This window comes from Electrophorus electricus, chromosome 22, assembly GCF_013358815.1.
Source record: "Electrophorus electricus isolate fEleEle1 chromosome 22, fEleEle1.pri, whole genome shotgun sequence".
NCBI lineage: Eukaryota > Metazoa > Chordata > Actinopteri > Gymnotiformes > Gymnotidae > Electrophorus > Electrophorus electricus.
In genome coordinates, this window is record NC_049556.1 from 3,147,518 (window position 1) to 3,169,767 (window position 22,250).

Here is a 22,250-nt window from a genome sequence, read left to right on the forward strand (position 1 = left end):
ATATTAACTTCTTGAACCTCATCAAAATTCTAAAAGCGCGCAGCCAAAAACCACCTGCAGCTCATGTGGTGGGAAAAGTGTGGCTGAGTCCAAAGGGATTTGACAGCAGACACTGGTTACTTTCATCTTTGGATGTTCACAACTGATTCCTAATAATGAATGCAGAACAGAAAATCAATGCAGTAAAATGCAAAAGCGCTTCTGTCAACAAAAGTACCACATAAAAAATAAACTATGATGGAGTGCAGCAGTGTGAAATATAAAAATTGGGCACTACATCCCCAGCAATGGCAATCTTCTACAAGAAAACACAGATCACTACTAAAACTAAAATGCTAATTGAATTCCTTGCAACACTGATTACTTAACAGCCTGTTTATGGATCCACTGGGCATTTTGTGCTGAGGAATATGAGAAAATGGAAAAGCAGACCTGTTAAGTAAGGACTTATTTACACACAAACTCCTGAAGAAGAGAAGAAGCCCTGAGCCCAGAGTTCAGAGGCAAGAGGCCAAGGTCCAAAGTCTAGAACTCCATAATCCAGAGTCTAGAACCCACCGCTCAGAGTGCAGAATCCAGAGCTCAGCATCCAGAACCCAGAATTCAGAACCCACAGTCCAGAATCCAGAGCTCAGAGCCCAGAGTCCAGATCCCAGAGCTCAGAGCCCAGCATTCAGAACCCAGGCCAGAGCTCAGACCAGAACCCAATGTCCAGAACTCAAAGCTCAGGGCCCAAAGTTGAGAACCCAGAGCTCAGAGCCCAGCATCCAGAACCTAGCTCAGAGCGCAAAGTACAGATCCCAGGCAAAAGCCCAGGACCCAGTCCAGAATGCCAAGTCCACAGCTGGATTCCTCCTCAGTATATCAACAGTTCAACAAACAAACCTGCATCCAGCATGTTCACCAAATTATTTGCAAATCAAACAATGTCATCTTGAGCAATTCATATAATTCAAATAGTTCAGAGCCAACGGAGAAATGCTCAGCCACCATACTGCTGTATTTTTAAATAAATATCGGTAATTTACGAATTACAGTTAATTTTTCTTTGCAGTAATTGGCTGGGGTTTTGTTTTTGTTAGTCTAGCTAGTGACGTCAATGTTTTGTTTTTTTATTACCTTAAGTGATTATTGTATGTTGCTAGGTAACTTGGTGAAAGTCATGCAATTGCCTTGGTCTGTCTAATTGATGACATATGACTTTGGTCATGTTTCCATCCAAGTGTTTTATAGCAATAGAAATGGAAATTGTCAGTAAAATTCTATCTTAAAACATTACAAGTGAATATTGTATCAACACCCACTTTTTAAGTCCTAAAGGAATTATTGCAAAAAATCACCTGAACGTGAAATGTGACAAATGATATAGTAACCTTTGATTAACTTTTGTTAGATTATTTTGCTTACTTATCTTTTCAGAAGACATTTTGTAAAGTGATTCTGGGGTTAATATAGATTATTAATATTATCTGTTAATATAGATAATTCAGTTCTGTTGTTCAGTTACTTTCTAGCAGGAACGACTGACAATAGCAGTGCTTTGAATTCAACTAGTTAAGTTATCAATTCAAGTGGAGCTTTACTGCCTTTTCTTGTATTCTCAGACTTGTGTTGATTGAAGGCCTGAAAACACTGACAAACTGATATCTGAAGAGCTGAGAACACTGAAAACAAAGAACAGTAAGATCTGAGTTTCTTTAGGACATGCATTACATTCGACACAGTACAGCTTCAGACGAGGGGATGTAGTGACAAAGCATAAACTATGTAGTATAAACTGACAAATTACTTTTTTTTTTAAATTGGTTTCAGATAAGTGGAATTACGACACTGCGAGAGAATAGTCGTAGAACAACAGTCCGCTCATCTGTTTTAGGTATTCAGTGGTATTAAAGGTGCAATAAGTCTTTTTTCCTTCTCCACATTATGATTCTTCTTCACATTATTAAACCATTTCTCTGACATCTAGTGGCCTGGATGTTTCAGAGATTCTGTGCTAAATATATATTAAACATGGCTGCTTCCACATTGGGGACCTGCTCTCGCATAAACTAAGGACTACAAAGCATTTTGATTCTTCATCTCACTTCTCCCAATCTGTTTATCTATACTCTCTTAGTTATGTTCCAGTTCACATTTATAGCATTTAACTGACATCTTTATCCAAAGCAACTTACAATTATGACTGAGTACAACTTGAGCAATTGAAAGTTAAAGGTCTTGCTCAGGGGCCCACCAGTGGCAACTTGGCAGTGGAGGGGCTTGAACCAGCAACCTACCAATTATAAGTCAAGTACCTTAACCACTAAACTTCACACAAACCTTTTGGCTGCACTTTAAAGATAAAATCAAAAATCATAAACAATCACTTTTATAAATATTGTTAGCAAAATTAAGCTGGTAAAAATGACCGATTGCTCCTTTAATGGCTTGATTCAGATGAGTTGAGAGCAAAAGTATGGACCATGTACTGTGCCCTGAGGACTGAGAAGCACTACTGTAAACCAGTGTTTGTTTATTTAAACCCTGCTATAAACCACAGTTTGTTTAGTTAAACCCTGCTATAGACCAGTTTGTTTATTTAAGTAATAGTGGGACTTTTCACCAACTTCTTATCTCACATAAACCTTTTGGCCACACCCTCTTATTTATATTCCAGCTCACCCATCCCTTTTGGCCACACCCTCTTATTTAAGTTCCACTTAATTTACATTTATGGAATTTAGCTGATGCTTTTATCCAAAGAGACTTACAATTATGACTGACTATAACTTTAGCAATTGAATGGTTAGTTAAGGGCTCAGGGGACCCAACAGTGGCAACTTGGTGGTGGTGGGGCTTGAACTGACAACCTTCCGATTACAAGTTGAGTACCACTGAGCTACCAACTTCACCCAACCCTTTTGGCCACACCCTCTTATTTATGTTCCACTGCACCCAACCCTTTTGGCCACACCCTCTTATTTATGTTCCACTGCACCCAACCCTTTTGGCCACACCCTCTTATTTATGTTCCACTGCACCCAACCCTTTTGGCCACACCCTCTTATTTATGTTCCACTGCACCCAACTCTTTTGGCCACAGTAGTTATGGTTGTGCTGTGTGGCATCACTTTGCCTCATAAACAGGGACCAAGACATATTTTTCACTCTTATTTCCCTTTTTTTGCTTTTCTTCTGAATATCTACATGATTCTTGATATGCCAAACTTTAATTTCATCTTTACTGCTTCCAGATCTTCAGAAGTAACCTGTTTGAATTGTCCAACTGTCCGTAGTGATGGTTCAAAATATAATAAGAAATCATTGAAATGATTTACATTTCCATTTCCCTTATTTTATCTACTATACATGTGTATTGTCAAAAGGAACCCTAAACATAGCGATGTAATCTGTAATCTAAAAAGGCCAAAGTGTTACATGTTTTTAAATAACACAAACTATAAGGCAATTCACTTCACAGCTTTTTAAAGATGTCCTGTGGTTAAATTAAAGTGATTTCATAAAAAACAAAGACATTCCCAGAATCCAAATCCCCATAGTTCAGAGTCCAGGACCCAGAATCCAGATTCCCAAGCACAAAGGCTGATGCCTCTTCAGTGTATCACTGTCCAACAAGTAAACCTGCACCTAGCCTTACACGTACATCCAGCACCTTCACCAAAATCTATGCAAATCGAACAATGCTACCTTGAGCTATATACATTGTTCAAAACCAGGCTGACTTGGGAAACACGTTACAATCTAGACAAGTGAATATATGAACAACTGCCTCTCTAAAGGTTCGGTCAGACCAAATCAAGTTGACTTCATGATATATTACCAAATCCCAAATACCAGAACACATAAGTGCGTGCTGGTATTCCATGGTTACCATGGAGTTTGTTCAGTTATGTTGTCATGAGGTCATACTTTCCTGAGCACCCTGGATAACCATATGCTTCCTCCGAGACATGTGAAACTTTGTCTTCTCCACTCCTGCACTGTCACAGGACAGCTGAATGCACTGGAGGAGAGCACTAACTACTTAATTCTCTATACATGACCCAAGAGATGTCTGTGATTGGCTATAATGACTGTTCAACAGAAAGGGTGGGAAACAAAACCATCCCTCCCACCCAGAGAGCAGGGCCACTCTCGGACTATGAGTTTAGAAACTGCCGATGACAATCTATGACATTGGCAGACAACTCGAAATACAGCAACAGGGTATGGAATAACAGGGAAATGAATAACAGAAAAGGGAATAACAAGTCAGGAATAAAAGGAAAAGGAATAACAGGGTATGGTATAACAGGGAAAGGAATAACAGGGTAGGGTATATAACAGTGGGGTATAACAGGGAAGGAAATAACAGGTAGGGGAATATCAGGGTAGGGTGTAACAGGGAAGGAAATAACAGGTAGGGGAATATCAGGGTAGGGTGTAACAGGGAAGGAAATAACAGGTAGGGGAATATCAGGGTAGGGTGTAACAGGGAAGGAAATAACAGGTAAGGGATTATCAGGGTAGGGTGTAACAGGGAAGGAAATAACAGGTAAGGGAATAGCAGGGTAGGGTGTAACAGGGAAGGAAATAACAGGTAAGGGAATAGCAGGGTAGGGTGTAACAGGGAAGGAAATAACAGGTAGGGGAATATCAGGGTAGGGTGTAACAGGGAAGGAAATAACAGGTAGGGGATTATCAGGGTAGGGTGTAACAGGGAAGGGAATAACAGGGAAGGGAATATCAGGGTAAGGTGTAACAGGGAAGGGAATAACAGGGAAGAGAATAACAGGGTAGTGTATGACGGGGAAGGGAATAACAGGAAAGGGAATAATGGTATGGTATGACAGGGAAGGGAATAACAGGGAAGAGAATATCAGGGTAGTGTATGACAAGGAAGGGAATAACAGGGAAGGGTGTATAAGAGAAGGGAATAACAGGATTTCCTTTTCCTGCAATGGTAGTTTTCAGTGTGTGTGTGTGTGTGTGTGTGTGTGTGTGTGTGTGTGTGTGTATTTTATATATATATATATATATATATATGAGGCAAACATGCTAACCACATGATAGCTGATAGGCTGATCTGGTAAGACATGGTAGGGTAAGTGTATAATGGTAGCATACACAGACATACAGACATACAGACGGCCCGCCCAGACATAGCTAGAGACTCGTATCTATGGTATGTTAACCTTGCCACATCGTCAGGCTGCAATCTGACTGGCTATCCACACTCCCATGTATATGCACTGCAGTGCATCGCTCTGTACTTGTCCGACGTGAATCAGAGTTTTGTTGTTCCGGCTAAGCGAACCACTGCATACAGTGAGGTAAAATGAGTCCGTCAGAGCAAAATATATCCATGGGACTGAAAGAGGTCTGGGATATCTTATAATTAAAAGTAATTCAAGAATTTTGATTAAAGCAGATAGCAATAAGTAAGAGACATCACTGCTTGTTTGCCCAGGGACTATTATATTTATATTTCAGGCAGTGCTAATTATTGGTGAAAAACTTTCCGGGTTTCCGAGTCATCCGATTTTGATGGTTGTGTTCCTTTCTGCCAATTATGAAAGATCAAGGAAAGTACCTCACAGACAAAGGCACAGCTGTGGCTTATGTTGAAAAATGAAGAGATTAATGTGGAGATCGCATCTGGGTGATTAAATATCACATTCAGAACTCCCAAAATGCCTGTGGGCACCAAAACGAGGAGAGAAGTGCTACAGACCAACATTTACCATGAACACCTTTCCAGATGTTTTGTTGGCATTACACATACAGCACATCCAACTGAGCAATTGTATACTTCAATATTGCTGAGGTACTGTTTATTTTGTGACTTGTGTTTTTAAAACTTCCTCCTTCTACATGTCATGGCAAAATAGAAGTACTGTGATTGGTTGATTTTTGTGTCAGTTAAATTTCCTTGCCCTGCAGTAGTAGGCGGTTCTTGGCAACATTAAGTGTCAAATGGCAGATGAAACTATGTAACATATAACAGGGTAGCGTATGGTAGACTAATATATGATAGATGATAGCTTAACATATAATAGGGTAGCATATGGCAGGGTAATATATAACTGGGTAGCAGGGTAGCACATGGGTGGGTAATGTATGGCAGGGTAGTGTATGATAGAGTAATGTGTGGTTGAGTAATATATGATAGGGTAGCGCATAACCGGGTAGTGTATGGCAGGGTAACGTATGGTAGGATAATGTATAACAGGGTAACGTATGGCAGTGTAGTATCTGGTAGGGTAATGAATAACAAGGTAGCATATGGCAGGGTCACATATAACAGGGTAGCATATGGCAGCGTAACATTTAACAGTGTAGCATATGACAGGGTACTGTATGACAGAGTAACATATAACAGGGTAACGCGTGGCAGGGTAACGTATAACAGGGTAACGCGTGGCAGGGTAACGTATAACAGGGTAACGCGTGGCAGGGTAACATATAACAGGGTAATGTATGGCAGGGTAACATAACAGGGTAACGCGTGGCAGGGTAACATAACAGGGTAACGCGTGGCAGGGTAACGTATAACAGGGTAATGCGTGGCAGGGTAACATATAACAGGGTAACGCGTGGCAGGGTAACGTATAACAGGGTAACGCGTGGCAGGGTAACGTATAACAGGGTAACGCGTGGCAGGGTAACGTATAACAGGGTAACGTATGGCAGGGTAACATAACAGGGTAACGCGTGGCAGGGTAACGTATAACAGGGTAACGCGTGGCAGGGTAACGTATAACAGGGTAACGCATGGCAGGGTAACGTATAACAGGGTAACGCGTGGCAGGGTAACATAACAGGGTAACGTATGGCAGGGTAACGTATAACAGGGTAACGCGTGGCAGGGTAACGTATAACAGGGTAACGCGTGGCAGGGTAACATAACAGGGTAACGTATGGCAGGGTAACATAACAGGGTAACGCGTGGCAGGGTAACATAACAGGGTAACGCGTGGCAGGGTAACGTATAACAGGGTAACGCGTGGCAGGGTAACATAACAGGGTAACGCGTGGCAGGGTAACGTATAACAGGGTAACGCGTGGCAGGGTAACGTATAACAGGGTAACGCATGGCAGGGTAACGTATAACAGGGTAACGCGTGGCAGGGTAACGTATAACAGGGTAACGCGTGGCAGGGTAACATAACAGGGTAACGTATGGCAGGGTCACATATGGTACTTGGACTGGTGATACACATATACCCACCCACCCCACACACACAGACACAATTAAGCTAATACGCACATCACGCGTGAGAGTAGTCCAGCTGCAGAGGTAAGATGTACCCAAACATCACTAAATATGCTGCTCGGCTTCATATAAAGAATCAATGCCATGCATTTTTGTTGTAATTTTAACTAATTGTAGTTTTATTATAGGATTAAATGTCAGTGGCAAGTAACGCGTAACAGTGAATAGCTAATTATTTAATAAAATTCAATATTAAGAAAGATTCTATGCCCCAAGTAAAAATATGTGGTGCAGAAAACCTTCAAATAATCCCCAAATCAAGAAAATGCCTTCAAAGGGGCTTCTGACACACTAACATTAACTACCCAACTGTCAATGTATATATTTCAAAAATAGCCAATCACTTGCGGGTAGTGGGACCATGAGCCAATGAACAGACAGGACAGAAATGGTTCAGTGGGAGAGCACTGTCATGAAGGTGACCCGTTTATGAGCAAGACGGTAGGTTGTTAACCTTTTACAGAATCAGTTCTTTAGCAAAAAAACCCCAAAAACACACACACAAAAAACGCTGCTATTTGTAAAAATAAATAAACAAATTGATCCATTAACGGGTTCTCTATTGTGTTGCCTTTTCAACTGCTCTGTGAGCAAATTTAAATCAACACTGGACAATTGTCCAATGAGGTTCTAAGCACAGCTACTGATCCTGGAACCAGAAATCAACTGACTGGAAGCATGTGGTGGGAGGGTGGTGTGCAGTGCTTGTTTAGAAATCCAGGGAGCATAGTGAACATTACACACCTTGAACATTACACACTCTAAACAGGCTCTTCATGGAGTGAATATAAAGGAAGGAAATCAATTGAATAAGGGACAGCATGAAACAGATGGAGAAATAGACAGTCCAGAGTTCAGGACTTGGAGTTATGACCAGTACATATAGAAACACTCCCCCTCTGTGGCAATGAAGTTCATAACTCTCACTAACCTTAAGCTGAGCTCAGTCAAACCCACAGCCCATACGTTTACACGCATATTTCATGTCCTTCGTACAATCACAAGCTTCTTACACGTGGCCCAGGCGGTCCCAAGTCTATTACATGTTGTCCATACATATACATGCCTATAACACGTCCTCCATATATTCGCATGCCTGTTACATGTCCTCCATATATTCGCATGCCTGTTACATGTCCTCCGTACGTATAGCCGCTTATTACACGTCCCCCACACAGTCACACGCCTATTACACACCATCCATACATTCACACACTAAATACATGCCCTCCAGAACCTCCCCCTTAGGATCAATAATGTTCTTTCTTTCTTTACCTACTTATTTTCACGTGACTATTGCATGCCACTCATACACTGACAAAAAAAAATACTGTGTTGTTTTATTAACAACACAAGGGCAAAAAAGGAAAACATATCTAAACGATTCTACACCATTCGTGGTTAGGTCACCGTGTGTGACTTTGTAGCAAAGGTCATCTGTGTATTTGACCAGATAAGTGGCGTGCGCTTGCGTGTGACCCCGGCGGTTGGTGGCCCGTGCGAGTCCGAGAGGCGTTTCACTTCCTCCCGGTCACACTGCTCCAGTGAACAGCGTCAACACAGAGCTGCTCACACAGCCCAAGATGACCACTGGGGAGAGAGACCTGAAACCTCTCCCTCCGCCGCGCTGAACAAACCGCCGAGGAACATGCAGTGAGCGCCGACCAGAAAATAACAGACGCCGTGGGCTAATCCAGAAGCACAGCCATGGCAGTTCAGAAATGATCTGCAATATCTTCATATCTTTCGCACTTATTTTTTCATTTAACCATAATTTAAATGCATTGGCATGATTAAGGTGGAACAATATGGAAACTAGTTTAATAAAATATATTTTCTGAAAGAACATGAATTCCTCAATGAATCAGTTACTCCCATTCTCAAAACACAAAAACACATACAAACACACGAATCATGAACGTACATCACTTTACTGAAGACAGTTCTGCTCCTTTATCCATTACAGCGAACTACAGGGTTGAAGCAATTAACTGCCTTTTGGCTGCTTCCTGCCAGCCTGTGTGTGTCTGCATGTTTCTTTCACAGCTGATTGTTCAGATTAAGGGCAGTCATGAAGCTCCTTTGTGTTCTTTCTCAATTCACCGCCATTGTGCTCCTCTCTCTCTCTCTCTCTCTCTCTCTCTATCTCTTGCTCTCTCTCTCTCTCACTCACACACACACACACACACACACAGGCACATATGCACACACACATACCCACAGACACCAACGGACACCCACAGAACACACACATACACACACACACACACACATATATACACACACTCACACACACACAGATACCCACACCACATGCACAAAATACAAAGACACACGGACGTGACACAGTGGCGTGAATGCAAATGTAAATGATGACATTTTACATGCAGTGTGTACAGGCTGCAGATATGTCTCACACACACACACACACACACACAAAACAGTAGTCCCAGCCTTCACACCCCAGCCAACATCTGCATTTTAGCACTGGGGGTACGAGGAGGCCCTGCGTTCCCCTTTTACCTTCAACGCCTCACGTTCTTTTGAAACCGAACAACAAACGCATCGATCTGTGACACAGTGGAACACAGAGTTTCTCTAAAGTGTTTTTTAACAGCAAAAATAACCGAAGAAATGAATTCAAACTTAATCTCAATCCTAGTCAAACTAGTCAGGTTGATGAAATTTTTTTTTTTAATTCACGAATGCAGAATTGCAAAAATTCTGCTAAATACAAACAAGTTTGTATTTATTTTAGCTAAATACAAACAAGTGAAATGTGCCAGAACTCTGTAATAATCCAAACAGACCACCCTGTAAACCAGACTGACATGTGGTAGGACCACACTGCTTCAGGGGACATCTACAGAGATAATGTTTCCTTATCAGTATCAATACTGCCTTGTTGATACTGCAGAAGGGTGCAATATGCAAACATCACTAACTAAAATTACATTTCTTTCCTGAGCACTCTGATCATCTCGACCAACCTCTGACATTCAGTATGAGTGTTCTGTGGGTGTTTTAACCAGTCAAAAAGTGAACAAGTGGTACGTGGATGTTTTGACCAATCAGATGCTCAAATTTCTGCACCATGCACTCTGCTCATCTTGACCAAACTCTGACACCCAAGATGAGCGGTTTATGCGTGTTTTGACCAATTAGAAAGTGCAAAGGGGTGTCCTGTGGGTGTTTTAAGCAGACGGGCGCTCTGTGGGTAGTATAATAACACAACACGCCATTCAAATCATCCAAGAACTACAAATGATTTGGGGCAAAATATAGAAGGCCAGCCATTTACCAGATCAAAGATGCACTGGTCTACCGTAATATACTTATTAGACAGCAATTACAATACACTACAATAGACTCATGATGTGGCTCAGAGGTTAGTTAAACAATACAAAGATTTAGTGCACTTCTTCCACTGTGTTGTACAACAGCATACATTCACCAAGACCAGCATCACAACACAAGCCTAACTCCTCTTGATTCCTATAGATTAAAAAGTCTGAATGTTAATTCAAACGGGAGCAGCTTTGCCACATCTGTTAGTGTTACCGAGGTGTTACAGCTGTGTTACAGGTCTGTGTCTTAGGCTTTGGTGTGACGTGTTTTGACCACATAATGAGTAAATACCCTGCAACAGGCACAGACATGAAACCCAGTCATACTCTCTACAGGTTTGTGTGCACATGCAGTGGTATGATGGTAGTGTGTGTGTGCATGATGTAGAGATCTGATATGATGTCAACACGGGTTTGTTTTTGCATTTTGCAATGGAACTAGGGAAACGTGGCTTTCAAATTCATAATTTCACTTTTCGACAGAGATGGCATTTTAACACAAAAATGGTTATTTCAGTACATTTAATGTACTGGAAAATAAAATACATTATTTACTGCAAACTCCGGGTTTAAAGTAAACTACTGAACAGTGCTCACACATCATAATAATACAATGAACAACTGATACCAGATCTACAGATCCTTTTACAATTTGCATGACTGTGTCACCGTGGGCTTTCACAGTTGTAAGAGACGCTAACGCAAAATATACCAATCCAGTGATTACAAATAATACTATTACACTCCCCGGTCATTTTTTTATACATCATCCCAACACTTAATCCAAGCAAGCCCTAACGCTAACGACTTGTAGCACCGCGGTTTGGAGCGAGAACGGCGACGCGAACATCTCCGCGACGCACGGCGCCTCAGCCACGCTGTTATGATATGTCTGTTTAACGCATGTGCACAAAAGACTCGCCTCTGCCTTTTTAAAGTCCGCCGTGTGACGTTGGCGCGCGCGCGCTGTAAACACGGCGCCTTCGGCTTTGGCTGGCGGAGCACGTGCAACCGAACGCGTCCTCCTGGCGTAAACAAATACGCGATATGATCGCACGAGGCGAACCAAAATAACAACACGACGTCACGACCAGTGCACGGGCTGCATTAATGGGGGCTATTGCCGGGCGAACAGCTGCGCGGGGCTTCTAGCGGACGCAGAAAGGGCTTCATTCGTATACACGGCGCGCAGCTTACGTTAAGGACACCTTACGCGCTTAGAAAATGCACTTATTGACAGCGGCGGTGATAAGCGAGCCGCTGTCACGCGTGCCATGTCTATAACGAGCACCGTTTCTTTGAACGGCGAACCGCGTTTCGCTCGAGCCACCCGTTTCACAAAAACACAGACGACAGAAACGAACGGGGAAGCACGACGCTAACGTGCTTCGCAAAAAAAAAACCAAAAAAAAAACCATGTCTAGCAAACACGCGAGACAAGTGCGCGGGAGTTAGCATGCACACGCACTGTTTTGGGACCGTGGCTGCTCGGTTCTTGCGCAAGAACCGCTGGCGAATTCCCATCAAAACAGGAAGCCCCAAAGCCGACTGGCACATTAGCAGCCTAGCTGCATAATCCCAGAGCACAAAACAGAGGCAAAACGCGCAGCGTCAAACCAACAAGGCTTCTCAAGGACAGGATGCGTTTACCTGCTTCCCCCTATAAAACAAGCGCTGCTGTTCCGGGTTCACATTGAATATCTCCTGTATTTTCAGCCTTAGAGACTCGATTTTAGTCAGCCTGGAAAGATCCTCAATGGTCCGGGTCTCCTTCCCGTCAATGGTGCGGATCTGGATCCACATCGTTCCGCTGGTCGATAGGCTACTCGGAAAAAAAAAAAAAAAAAAAAAAATAAAAAAAAAAAAAAAACGTCACCCAAAATAGTGTTTACGACGGTTTCGGGGGCGGTGGGGGGGGAAGGGGCTCGTCCAGAAAGTGCTCAGGCTTCCATGCACACTTCTCTGCGGCGGAGAAAGCGCTTTCTTGCAGGAGGCGTTTCACATGGGGTCACGGCGCCAAGCAAGTCTCGCGAAATAAAAAAAAAAAAAAACGGCAGCAGAAATTTGCCTTTAAAGACACAGAGCGCATTTCCCCCCCCCCCCCCCCCCCCCCCCCCCCCCCGCATGTCTGACACATCCAGAGACGAGGGTCTGGCGAACCGACACGATCTTGGCGCACATCATTCAAAGGCCCGATTCTCGCATGTCCGTTCGGTAGCTTTGTTTTGTTGGCGGCGTATTGCTCCTTTGGTTGTTTGCTAAGTGAATGAAAGAGAAAGCGAGGAGTGTTAGGTAAATATTTACGGTCAGGTCGCGTATTTTAGAATTACTCTGTTATCTACCCGTTATAAGACATAAACCATGTAAAAATAAGACGACCGGTTTTGGTATCTTAGACTGTCGTGTCTCGAATAATAACACAAGGAAAGGTTAGCACTTATTCTGGACAAACATGCTTAATTGTAAAGTGCCGTAGCCTTCTTAATTAAAAGTAGAAATAAGGTGCAGGAATTAAAAAAATAAATAAATAAAAAAGAAACAGCACATTTCAGACTTTAGCTAAATCACATAAAAATGTATGGAATCCACCCTGACAAACTTATCAATTTATCAAAGATAAAGTAGTATATACTATCTTTTCTAGTTCTGAACCTCTGACTACAGGTATCAGAGCATTGGCGAAAATACTTAAAACTGGCCAAAGATTTTATAAAGTCGAGTGACACCTAGTGGTTGGCCTGTGAGTAAAAGGTTTTATATGTCAGCGGAGGCAACTTAATGGCAAACAAATAAAATATGTTTTCTTAGATAGCGACCAAATGAAATTTAGTGAGCAGCAAAATGTGGTTTGTCACATAATTAAAGGCTTTTAAATACGATTCAACCTGTCTGCACAAAACAAATTAAAGAAAGGCATGCTTTTTAAAATTATACGTTGCTTGAAAATCACAAATTTATAGATGTGCTGTATACAGGGAAATGTCTTGCCTGATCGACCGCGTCTGGGGAAAGTGGAAAACCATGTTCATTTTATTTTTCGCACAAATACTCCTTAAAATGCCCGAGCTATGAATTACAATATTTGCCCTTAGGTGATCCGAAAAGGACGCTACAGGCGACCAAAACATCACTGCGTGTCACGTTGCCTCTGCCAGTAAACTTGCTTTGGTGGCAGCAGGCGACTATCATTTGCACCTTAAACACGGTTAAAGTGCCCGAAGCTAAATGGTTTAACCCTGTATATAACATGATTTATTAATTCATTCATGTCTTTAATCCTTTATTTGACGTTATTTATTCATTCATTGTTGCCTTTAACTCTTTATTTGATCATTCATTTAAGTACGGCACTGTTTTAAAAATATCGTTTTAGCACCGGTGTCGGAAAAACCCAAACGATACCCAGCCCTCATACCAGCTTTGCAGACGCCGTGGAAAAAACCGCACCACTGTAAAATACAACTTCCAGTGGTCACTGAAGCAGGCGTCCACACATTTTCCTATTACAGGAAGAACCACAACTCGACCCAACAATTCTACAAAAACAATTGCTTTTGCGATTCAGTCTACGCTACCGTGTTTTTGTGCATTTACTTTGTTCTGTTCAGGTTGAAAGAGCAATGAGAAGATTAACCCCCGCAATTGAGTAACGCGACGCTTTTTATTTATCAAATCTACCAGGATACCTTTCCTTTAAACTAAAGCAACATGAACATTACAAAGCCAACACTATCGAAGCAGAAGCACTCTACTGAACACCCACTACATTCTCTGCATTTTGTACGGTGTATATAGATGCATCTTTTAGCATATGGCAGTACTATTAACAAATTATTTGAACACCTACAAGTAAATAAAATAAGTGAACCGTTTTAGATTTCACACCAAATAACACTGACTCACTTAACTTTTTTAACCATTTTATTATTCCAGAAGCACAAACATATTCCACTAAGTGTACATAAAAATTTGCAAACCACCAGGAAACAAAAGCAGAGCTGGAATGCTATCTTTATGAAAACCAAACTGTAGCAAAAAAGGTTCCAAACAAGGTTAACAAAGTGACACACAAATCAAGAACAGTTGAAGGTGCCCTGGACCCAGCCCTGGCCCCGAAGCTTTGTGCCAATGTTTGTCTTGTGGCTGACGATGTTCAGATGGCCTCGCTGGCACTACTACCCCCATGATCCCGTGGGGTGGGGCTGGGTTCCTCTAGGGTCCTGTCAAACGTGCATCGGCGACTCAACATTACTGAGTAACATTAAAAAACGGTTCCACTTTAAACGCACAAGCCAATCAAAAAGAACTGACGTACCCAAAAATGTAAACTGACTGGCCCTTATTTTGTACATTCAAGCCTTTATTCCCCATCTACTTTTCAAAAACAAAGTTAAGTGATAAAATAAAAACACACTGGCTGATATTTTGTTGCTGTGAGAATATATGCTCATAGTTCCCTGCCAAAGGGATTTGTCCTGCATAACAAACATGAACAAAAATGAAAAATAAGACTGAAATTCTTCCAAGTTGGGGAAGAATAGACTACATCAAAAATGGTGGACAGAGGAGCTGAGAGATTATAGGGAAGTGGGAAAAGGGGGCAGAATAGATGGGAAAGATTAAATGTGGGATGGAGAATTCTGTAAGGGAGGAAGCTTGGGGTCTGGACTTAATCCTCATCTGAAGAATCCCTGTCGAAGTTGTAGGCCATGAAGAAAACGTCAGGTCGAGGAGGAACTTGGGAATGGCCCGGACTCACAATCTCAAAGCCCAGAAAGCTGAACGTACGCACCATCTTAGCTACATGGGGGGGGGGGGGGGGGGGAAGAAGGAAGGGGTTAAAGAGGACAACAAAACCTCTTAAAGAAAAACTCTCAATAAACTGTGTCTCAGGTGAACATACCACGATCCTCTCTGCTTTTGTAGAAGCAGACAAACACGCTGGCAACTTTCAGGTGTTCTTCAGCAAATTCCAGCAGGGAAGCAAAACTGGAGAGAGACAAGAATTGAGTGAACAAGATTCCTGTTGAAGTACAATCAGTAATGCCAGAAATGCGGCAGTAATGAGTCACTCAGGTCATGGCACTACTTTAGAGCATTGTCTCAAGTTTCACTATGTCCTCAATCTCTCAGTGTCCACTGGCACCGCCCACACCGTCTATGACCTATAGTTGACCCCTCACCTCTCCTTGCTGCCCTCCGGGAGCGGCTCGTGAGGGATCTCGATGTACAGGCCGTCCCCGCGAAGCACCGCCTCCCAGCACACAACCCGCGACGCCGTGGGCCTGCTCTGAAAGTGCAGCATCCCCGGGCAACCAGCCCCTGCAGGCTGCTCAGTCACAGTTAACTTCTTGTCCTACACACACACACACACACACACACACACACACTTACTACTTTCATAGTTCACGCATAATACACAAAGTACATACCATTTGGAACGCAACCTTTCACAACGCCTTTTGTAATCCTAATGTTTACATTCTATTGCTAAAAGCGCTCCATACTGTAGACAAACACACATGGGCATGTGCATGCAAATGATGACATTCTTGTTTAGAATATATCTGTGTAAAGCTGTCAAGGTGCGAGTGTGTACTAACCATGCAGAGCAGACAAACAGTGGGAGTTTGTGTCTATGCACATGTGTGTACTAACCACATAAAGCGGTCGAGCTGTGGGAGGGTGATCCCGTGTGCCATTCCCTCGCCCACCTGGGATCTTCAGGGGTGGGAGAGGGACATCAGGAGCACCACAGAGGCACAGGACCAGGGGTACTACTACAGCGCAGAGACAGACTACACACACACACACACACACACACACACACACTTAATCTTCCATTCATCAACATTTAAGGTTGTTGCAGCAACAGCACCTCCAACACTACAAATATATACATCTCATATCTCTGCAGATGTTAGATTATGATAATGTATTGCGAGTTCCCACTGACAGTTCAAGGCCAGACACGCCAAACTATCGTATTTATAGCGCAAGCCGTCTGAGAATGTAGATATCTCGCGAAATAAAAGTACATTTATTTAAAAAGGTTTAAAGTATAATTTAATATTTGGAACACTAAAATCCAAATCAGATGCATAAAGAAATCTAAATAAATTCAAATGAACACCAGTACATAAAACAAAAGAGGCAGTTTAGGTGCCAAAGATCCACATTTAAAATTTCACAGCCAATGATGTCACCTGACGTCAGCACAAGGAACTTGAACTATTGTGACGCAACTCGAAAGAACAGGGCCTCGTGAGAGATAAAAACGCCAAACTCTACAATCCAGACAAACGTTATAACTAACATTTTACAAAAACTGTCCCGAACAGAAGTAGATAGCATAGCTAGCTATCTATAAATTCAAAGACAAGTAGGCTAAGCGAGCACTTTAATTCGGCCTTTAGAGTAGCTTCTAGCTAAAGAGCTATGACCTCGTCATTTTGTCATAAAATAAATAATAAAATTCCATGAGTTAAGCTGACTTGTTCAGTCATGACCGTTCATAGATAAAGACTGGCCAAATTAAATAATGCCCTTGTTGTAATGCACACGAAGTACCTTTAAATAGTTCAATTTATCTAGCTATAACTGTAAATAACGACAGACAGCTAGCCAACTAGCCAGCTACCTAAACACAAGGGATATTAGCTAGCCAGCTAGCGTTACTATCCTATTCGCTATCATTAGGTAGATAAAAATGAGTTGTCTCTGGCTTTAAGTCACAAGCATTGCCAAATAGCGTACTAAATACCTGACAATTAAATGATAAAACACACCAGAAACATTTCCTGTGTAACTAGTTTATAGCCAGAGCTCGAGAAAATATAGCTAGCTCGCCTAGCTAACTGCTCACCCTTCCCCCACCAGTGGCTTTTTGCTTACTTACTTGCCAATCGAGTCACAAATATTACTACTACTTAAAGCATCCATCGTAGTTTGACACTGGGGTTTTCCTTCTTTTTCGCGAGCAAAACAATGACTGTTCAGTATCCGCTGGAGGTTGGATTTTACCATCCGGCCTCGGAAGGGTTGACGGCGGCCTGACTTCTCTCGACTGTGTTCGGCCGAAGAGTGAAGGCTGGGGGCTTCGGCGTCGCTCTTTAAAGCCGCTGGCGGCTGCTGGCTACCGAGAGAAAAACAAGTGGAGGTAAAAGAGGATGCGTGTGGGGGGGGGGGGGGGGGGGTGTCGGCGGGAGGGAGGGAGGGGGGTGGTATTGTAGCGAATGGAAAATTACCGAGACCTGCAGAACACTTCGAGGAAGCGAAGCCGCTTTGAAACAGCTCCGCATCATCAGTTGCAAGGACAGAATAAAAATGAAGTGACTGGTGTTTCGCTGCCGGCAGTTCAAGTAGTCTTGTTTTGAAAAAGCGAAACGCAAACGGTCACTTGGAGACTCTTAGCATACGCATACGTATAATTAACACATTACATGCATGTGTTTGTTTGTTCACACGAATCTTTGATCGACACTGCATTGCTAGGGATATTTTACGCGTGGTTGTACATATTTGATGCATTTACGTGCCCTAATAGATCTCGACTGCAATGTCTTTTTTCTTTCTAGTCAAACATTAAGCTTAGTGGTAAAAATGAAAGACTCAGTGGTAACCACATTAAAAATGTCATTAAGTGGAGAAGCGTTTCTCGGTCGTAAAATAACAAAAAAGGGTAAGTCCGAGAGACGTGTTTCTCACTTGAAGCACGTACGTATGTTTAAAGTTCACGGTCGTGAGCGACGTGACCGCGCAGCGCTAGTCATGTAACGCTAGGGGCCTGGGCGCAGCTGATCTGAGAGCAGTTTGGAGGTGAACGTGGTCATCAGTCAGAAACCGCTAGCAGCACCGCTGCTGATATTACTTGTTGCTTAGCTTTTATTGTCTTTTTTTTCTTTTTGCTCCATCCATCTATGAATCCATCCGTCCGTCCGTCCGTCCATCCGAAACAATAGTTTTGTGAGGACATTTTTTCAGACAAAAAGCCATATTCATAATGGTTACAGTTAGCTGTTTGTATATGGTTAGGACAGTAATGCTTAACTTCAGATGAACCTAGACTGAATGACACATCAGATGTGCTGTCTCCATACATGTTCTCATCAGTGTGCACTCACTGTCACATGCTCATCTTTAGTAAGTGCTACCGCTGCTGAAAGTTCATGCCCCCCCAAACAAACAAACACACACACCACAGAGTCGTGTTGAATAAATGCTACTGCTACTGAGATCTTATGCTGTTCCCGTCCCCTCATACAAATCCCTTCTGTAAAAAATCCCATAAAGTGACCAGCAGATGTCAGTATTGCCCAGCGTCAGTGTTAACCAGCGTCAGTGTTAACCAGAGACAGAGTCCAGAGTCAATATTTACCAGAGCTATAAATGATTTATTGTAATTCTACATGGAATAAGATGTCAAATATTAACTGTATGGGCGCAGCTCATATAGATCATAATTATATTATTATGAAAAATATATTATTTCGCCAGTGTTTTATGTAATTTTAATGTAATTGCAGTTACTCAATGTAGAAACACAACACACCACCAGTCTCCACAAAACTCATAAACACAACATGTCAGCACATCACAACTGCAGTGATGATCACTAACGTCTCGTTGTCTTGTAATATCCTGAACTGCACTACTATGTTTCTTCTTCCCAGGCATCTGGCTTCATTGTTGTTTTGTACTACACCAATGCCCATCTTATAACTTTTCCTTTTTTGCTGTCAGTATTTAGCGATATCTTAGTTCAGCGGTTTTTGGACTCTTACCTATTACTGGGTAGGATGCGTTCTCCGAGCAGATGCCCAAGCGCTTTTGTTAGCCGCCCTGGATAAGAGCGTCTGCTAAATGCCGTGAAGGTGAACACATTCTTTTAATATCGCATTGTGTGTATTGACACAGCAGTAAAACGGGGCGTGAAGAGTGAGCTCCCGAGGTTCTCTCTCCCGATCCGGGAGGGCTAGTCATGTTCAGCCTGTCTGCTCACTCTTGCCCACACGGAGTCGAAAAGGTGAAACTTAAGATTCCGATCGACGTGGGCACGCGTAATGCTCGCCTGCCAGCGTGCAGATGCGTGAAACGATGACTTAGGCCCGTGCGATGTTTATCAAAGCGCTGAGAACAAGGAGATTTTCCCTTTCACACGGTAATGTATACAGTTACGGAGGGGGTGGGTCTCGGACCAGTCTCACTTTCACATGACACCTGACAAGAGGATCTCTGAGGATATCTGGAGTCACGCTGGAAAAGTCGACAACAAGGGCAGTCTTTTCTCTTTCTGCCCAAATTAATCCTTTACAGGTACATTCACCAGCGTAAACTAATGTGGGTTTCCTCACACATAAAACCTGTTTGGAATAAAACTTATTGTGACCACGTGAAGTACATTTTATACAGAAAAAAACTTTTCTACAGTGCACATCTACTGCCTTTACGTCTTGTTGTGATACGCGTCAGTGACGTGCGATACACAACAATAGCATTGATTTGCGTCCGAGCAGAGATGTTTCCCATGGTAATGAACACAGCTCTTATTCTGAATGTCCATATTCTGTCCAAAAGTGAGAAGTAAAACCCTGTACATGAAACTGACTTCCCCCTGCGATTCAGTGTGCCAGCAGTCTGACCTCCTGCGTGATGCAGAGAGGGAAAGACCAAGCATCTGTGCTGGCTGTCAGAGCTTCACTAAAGCTTCACTTCTGCTTTTGCAGAACATTTCCTTCTGTGTTTAAGTGTACTCAAAAGTTCAGCAAACCTAGTGGCAGCTTCCTTCCCTAGAGATAAGGATCCTTCAGTTTCTTGCTTCCTGACATATTTTCTAACTCGTCACCTGAAACTTCAGATACATTAACCCTTTAGTCGGGTTTCGGTAATTAGTGGCTTTAATGGGCTCTGTTGTCTCTTGCCTGCGGTGCCTTTTGTGAAGCGTTTCAGTCCAGTGAGACCCGGGCAGCCCAGTCGGGGGGGTGGCGCTCGACCGGGACGACGGGCTGGGGCGTTTGTCCGGGGGTGGGGGCGGGGCGGCTCGGGAGAGCCCTGCGTTCCCATGGAGCCGCATTCCGTTGGCTGTCGCTCCATAGCAACATGTCAAAGGGGCGGGGCTGGGCTTTTCATACAAAGTGCAGAGCAATGGAGGGATCAGGGGCGTGACGGGTGTGTTTGTGTATATGTGTGTAGGTGTGTGTTTGTGCCTGCTTGTGTATGGTTGGATGGGTTGTATGAATTTGGCTGTCTGAGTTTGGGTTGTGTAGGGTTTGGTTGTATGTATACCCAGGTCTGGTTTGGGAGGGTGGAGGTTGATGGTGTGGTGTGCAGGGAGAGGTGAGGACAGTGTAGAGAGTAGAGGGTGGAGGTGGGGTTGTGTGGAGGGTGGAGCACAGGGTGGAGGTGAGTGAGGTGCAGAAGATGGGGTCACAGTGTGGTGGGACGTGTGAGAATGATGATTTTGGCTGTGTGAGATCAGCAGCTGCTTGTGTTCTGCTGGAGAACCCGAACCTTCTAGAACCTTCTAGCATGTGTATGGATGACGGACAGTAAGAGAACCAGGAGCCTGAACCCCACCAAACATGTGCACACATGCACGCACCTCTTCCCCAAGCTACATATTTTTTTAACAAAAAAAAAAAAACCATTCAGAATGAGAGAAAAGGTATTTACAGTTTATTGGTCAATGTAGGTAAAGTCACAGTATACAGCAGGTAGATAACAGACATGAATGCTCAGGGCGTTTGTGTAATGTTACAACACCGATATCCTCTGATTAAAAACTACAGTGTGAATGTTTGTGTAGGGTTACAACACCGATATCCTCTGATTAAAACTACAGTGCGAACGTTTGCATGGCAGTCAGAGCATGTCGGGGAGCGCTCACAGGCTGTGGTTGTACAGCATGTACATAGCCTGCAATCCGACCACAGCGCCTCTGACAACCAAAAACAAACAAACAAACAAAGGCATTCCAGTGACAAACAAACAAATGCATTCCAGTGTTGTGATAAATACCGCTGATGTCACTGCAGTCCTGCTTTACCTTGACCTAGCTATGACCTGTTTGACCTGCCAGGCCTGCCATTATTACAAATTCTGTACAAATTCGTCTCTTTATTTTAAACCATAGCGATTTCTCCTGGTGAAATTCCAGTTGTCTCCTTTTGGAGATGATGTTTCATATTTTACATTTACAGTGAGGTTTCACATTGCCAGTGAGAAAAAGAAGAGACAGAGGGAAAAAAGGCTCAACGATCAGTGCTCGGTCATTAATGTTAAAAAGCGACAGTAACCACATTTTTCAGGCGTGGGCCTGACTCAGGGAGGGGGTTAGAGGGGGCTAGTGATGCAGCGTCATTAAGTCTAGTGACCGGTTTACAGCAGGCCATTTCAAATCAACTTAAAAAGCAGTGAGCTCAGTGAACGCCACATGTTAATGAGGAGGAGACGTTCTTCATCTGGACTGTGCCGTTTTTACGAGGGGACACGCTCGCGCTTCGGTTTGGGGACACCCCCCCCAACGTGTTCACACACGTGCACCCACCCACACACCCATACACAGACAGACATGCAGAGCACCGTGGCGGGGATTTGCTGACACAGCATGTGGGCATGCTGTTTACAGCACACACACACACACACAC

General features: G+C 43.1%; 3 protein-coding genes and 1 pseudogene across 3 annotated transcripts in view; 1 reads left to right on the plus strand and 3 right to left on the minus strand.

Moving 5' to 3' along the window:
* The window catches only part of LOC113585651 (E3 ubiquitin-protein ligase UHRF2), a 53,593-nt gene extending 41,124 nt beyond the window's left edge, over positions 1-12,469 (minus strand). Inside the window, exon 1 of the mRNA XM_027023261.2 lies at positions 12,256-12,469. Within this exon, the coding sequence (XP_026879062.2) occupies positions 12,256-12,408 (153 nt within the window). The 5' untranslated portion in view covers positions 12,409-12,469. The remainder of the gene's footprint in view (positions 1-12,255) is intronic.
* LOC118240651 overlaps positions 1-22,250 on the plus strand; it is a 659,061-nt pseudogene that overhangs the window by 90,530 nt on the left and 546,281 nt on the right.
* On the minus strand, positions 14,509-17,764 carry oaz1b (ornithine decarboxylase antizyme 1b). The gene is given in 6 exon segments (XM_035521452.1): positions 14,509-15,405; positions 15,509-15,594; positions 15,789-15,961; positions 16,264-16,350; positions 16,352-16,403; positions 17,504-17,764. Coding segments are annotated over 6 exon segments (657 nt in total). The 5' UTR covers positions 17,632-17,764; the 3' UTR covers positions 14,509-15,274.
* The window catches only part of LOC113585650 (inactive tyrosine-protein kinase PRAG1), a 19,571-nt gene continuing 18,578 nt past the window's right edge, over positions 21,258-22,250 (minus strand). The window contains exon 6 of the mRNA XM_035521395.1: positions 21,258-22,250. This exon is cut by the window's right edge and continues 1,725 nt beyond it. The gene's annotated coding sequence lies outside the window, so the exon portion shown is untranslated.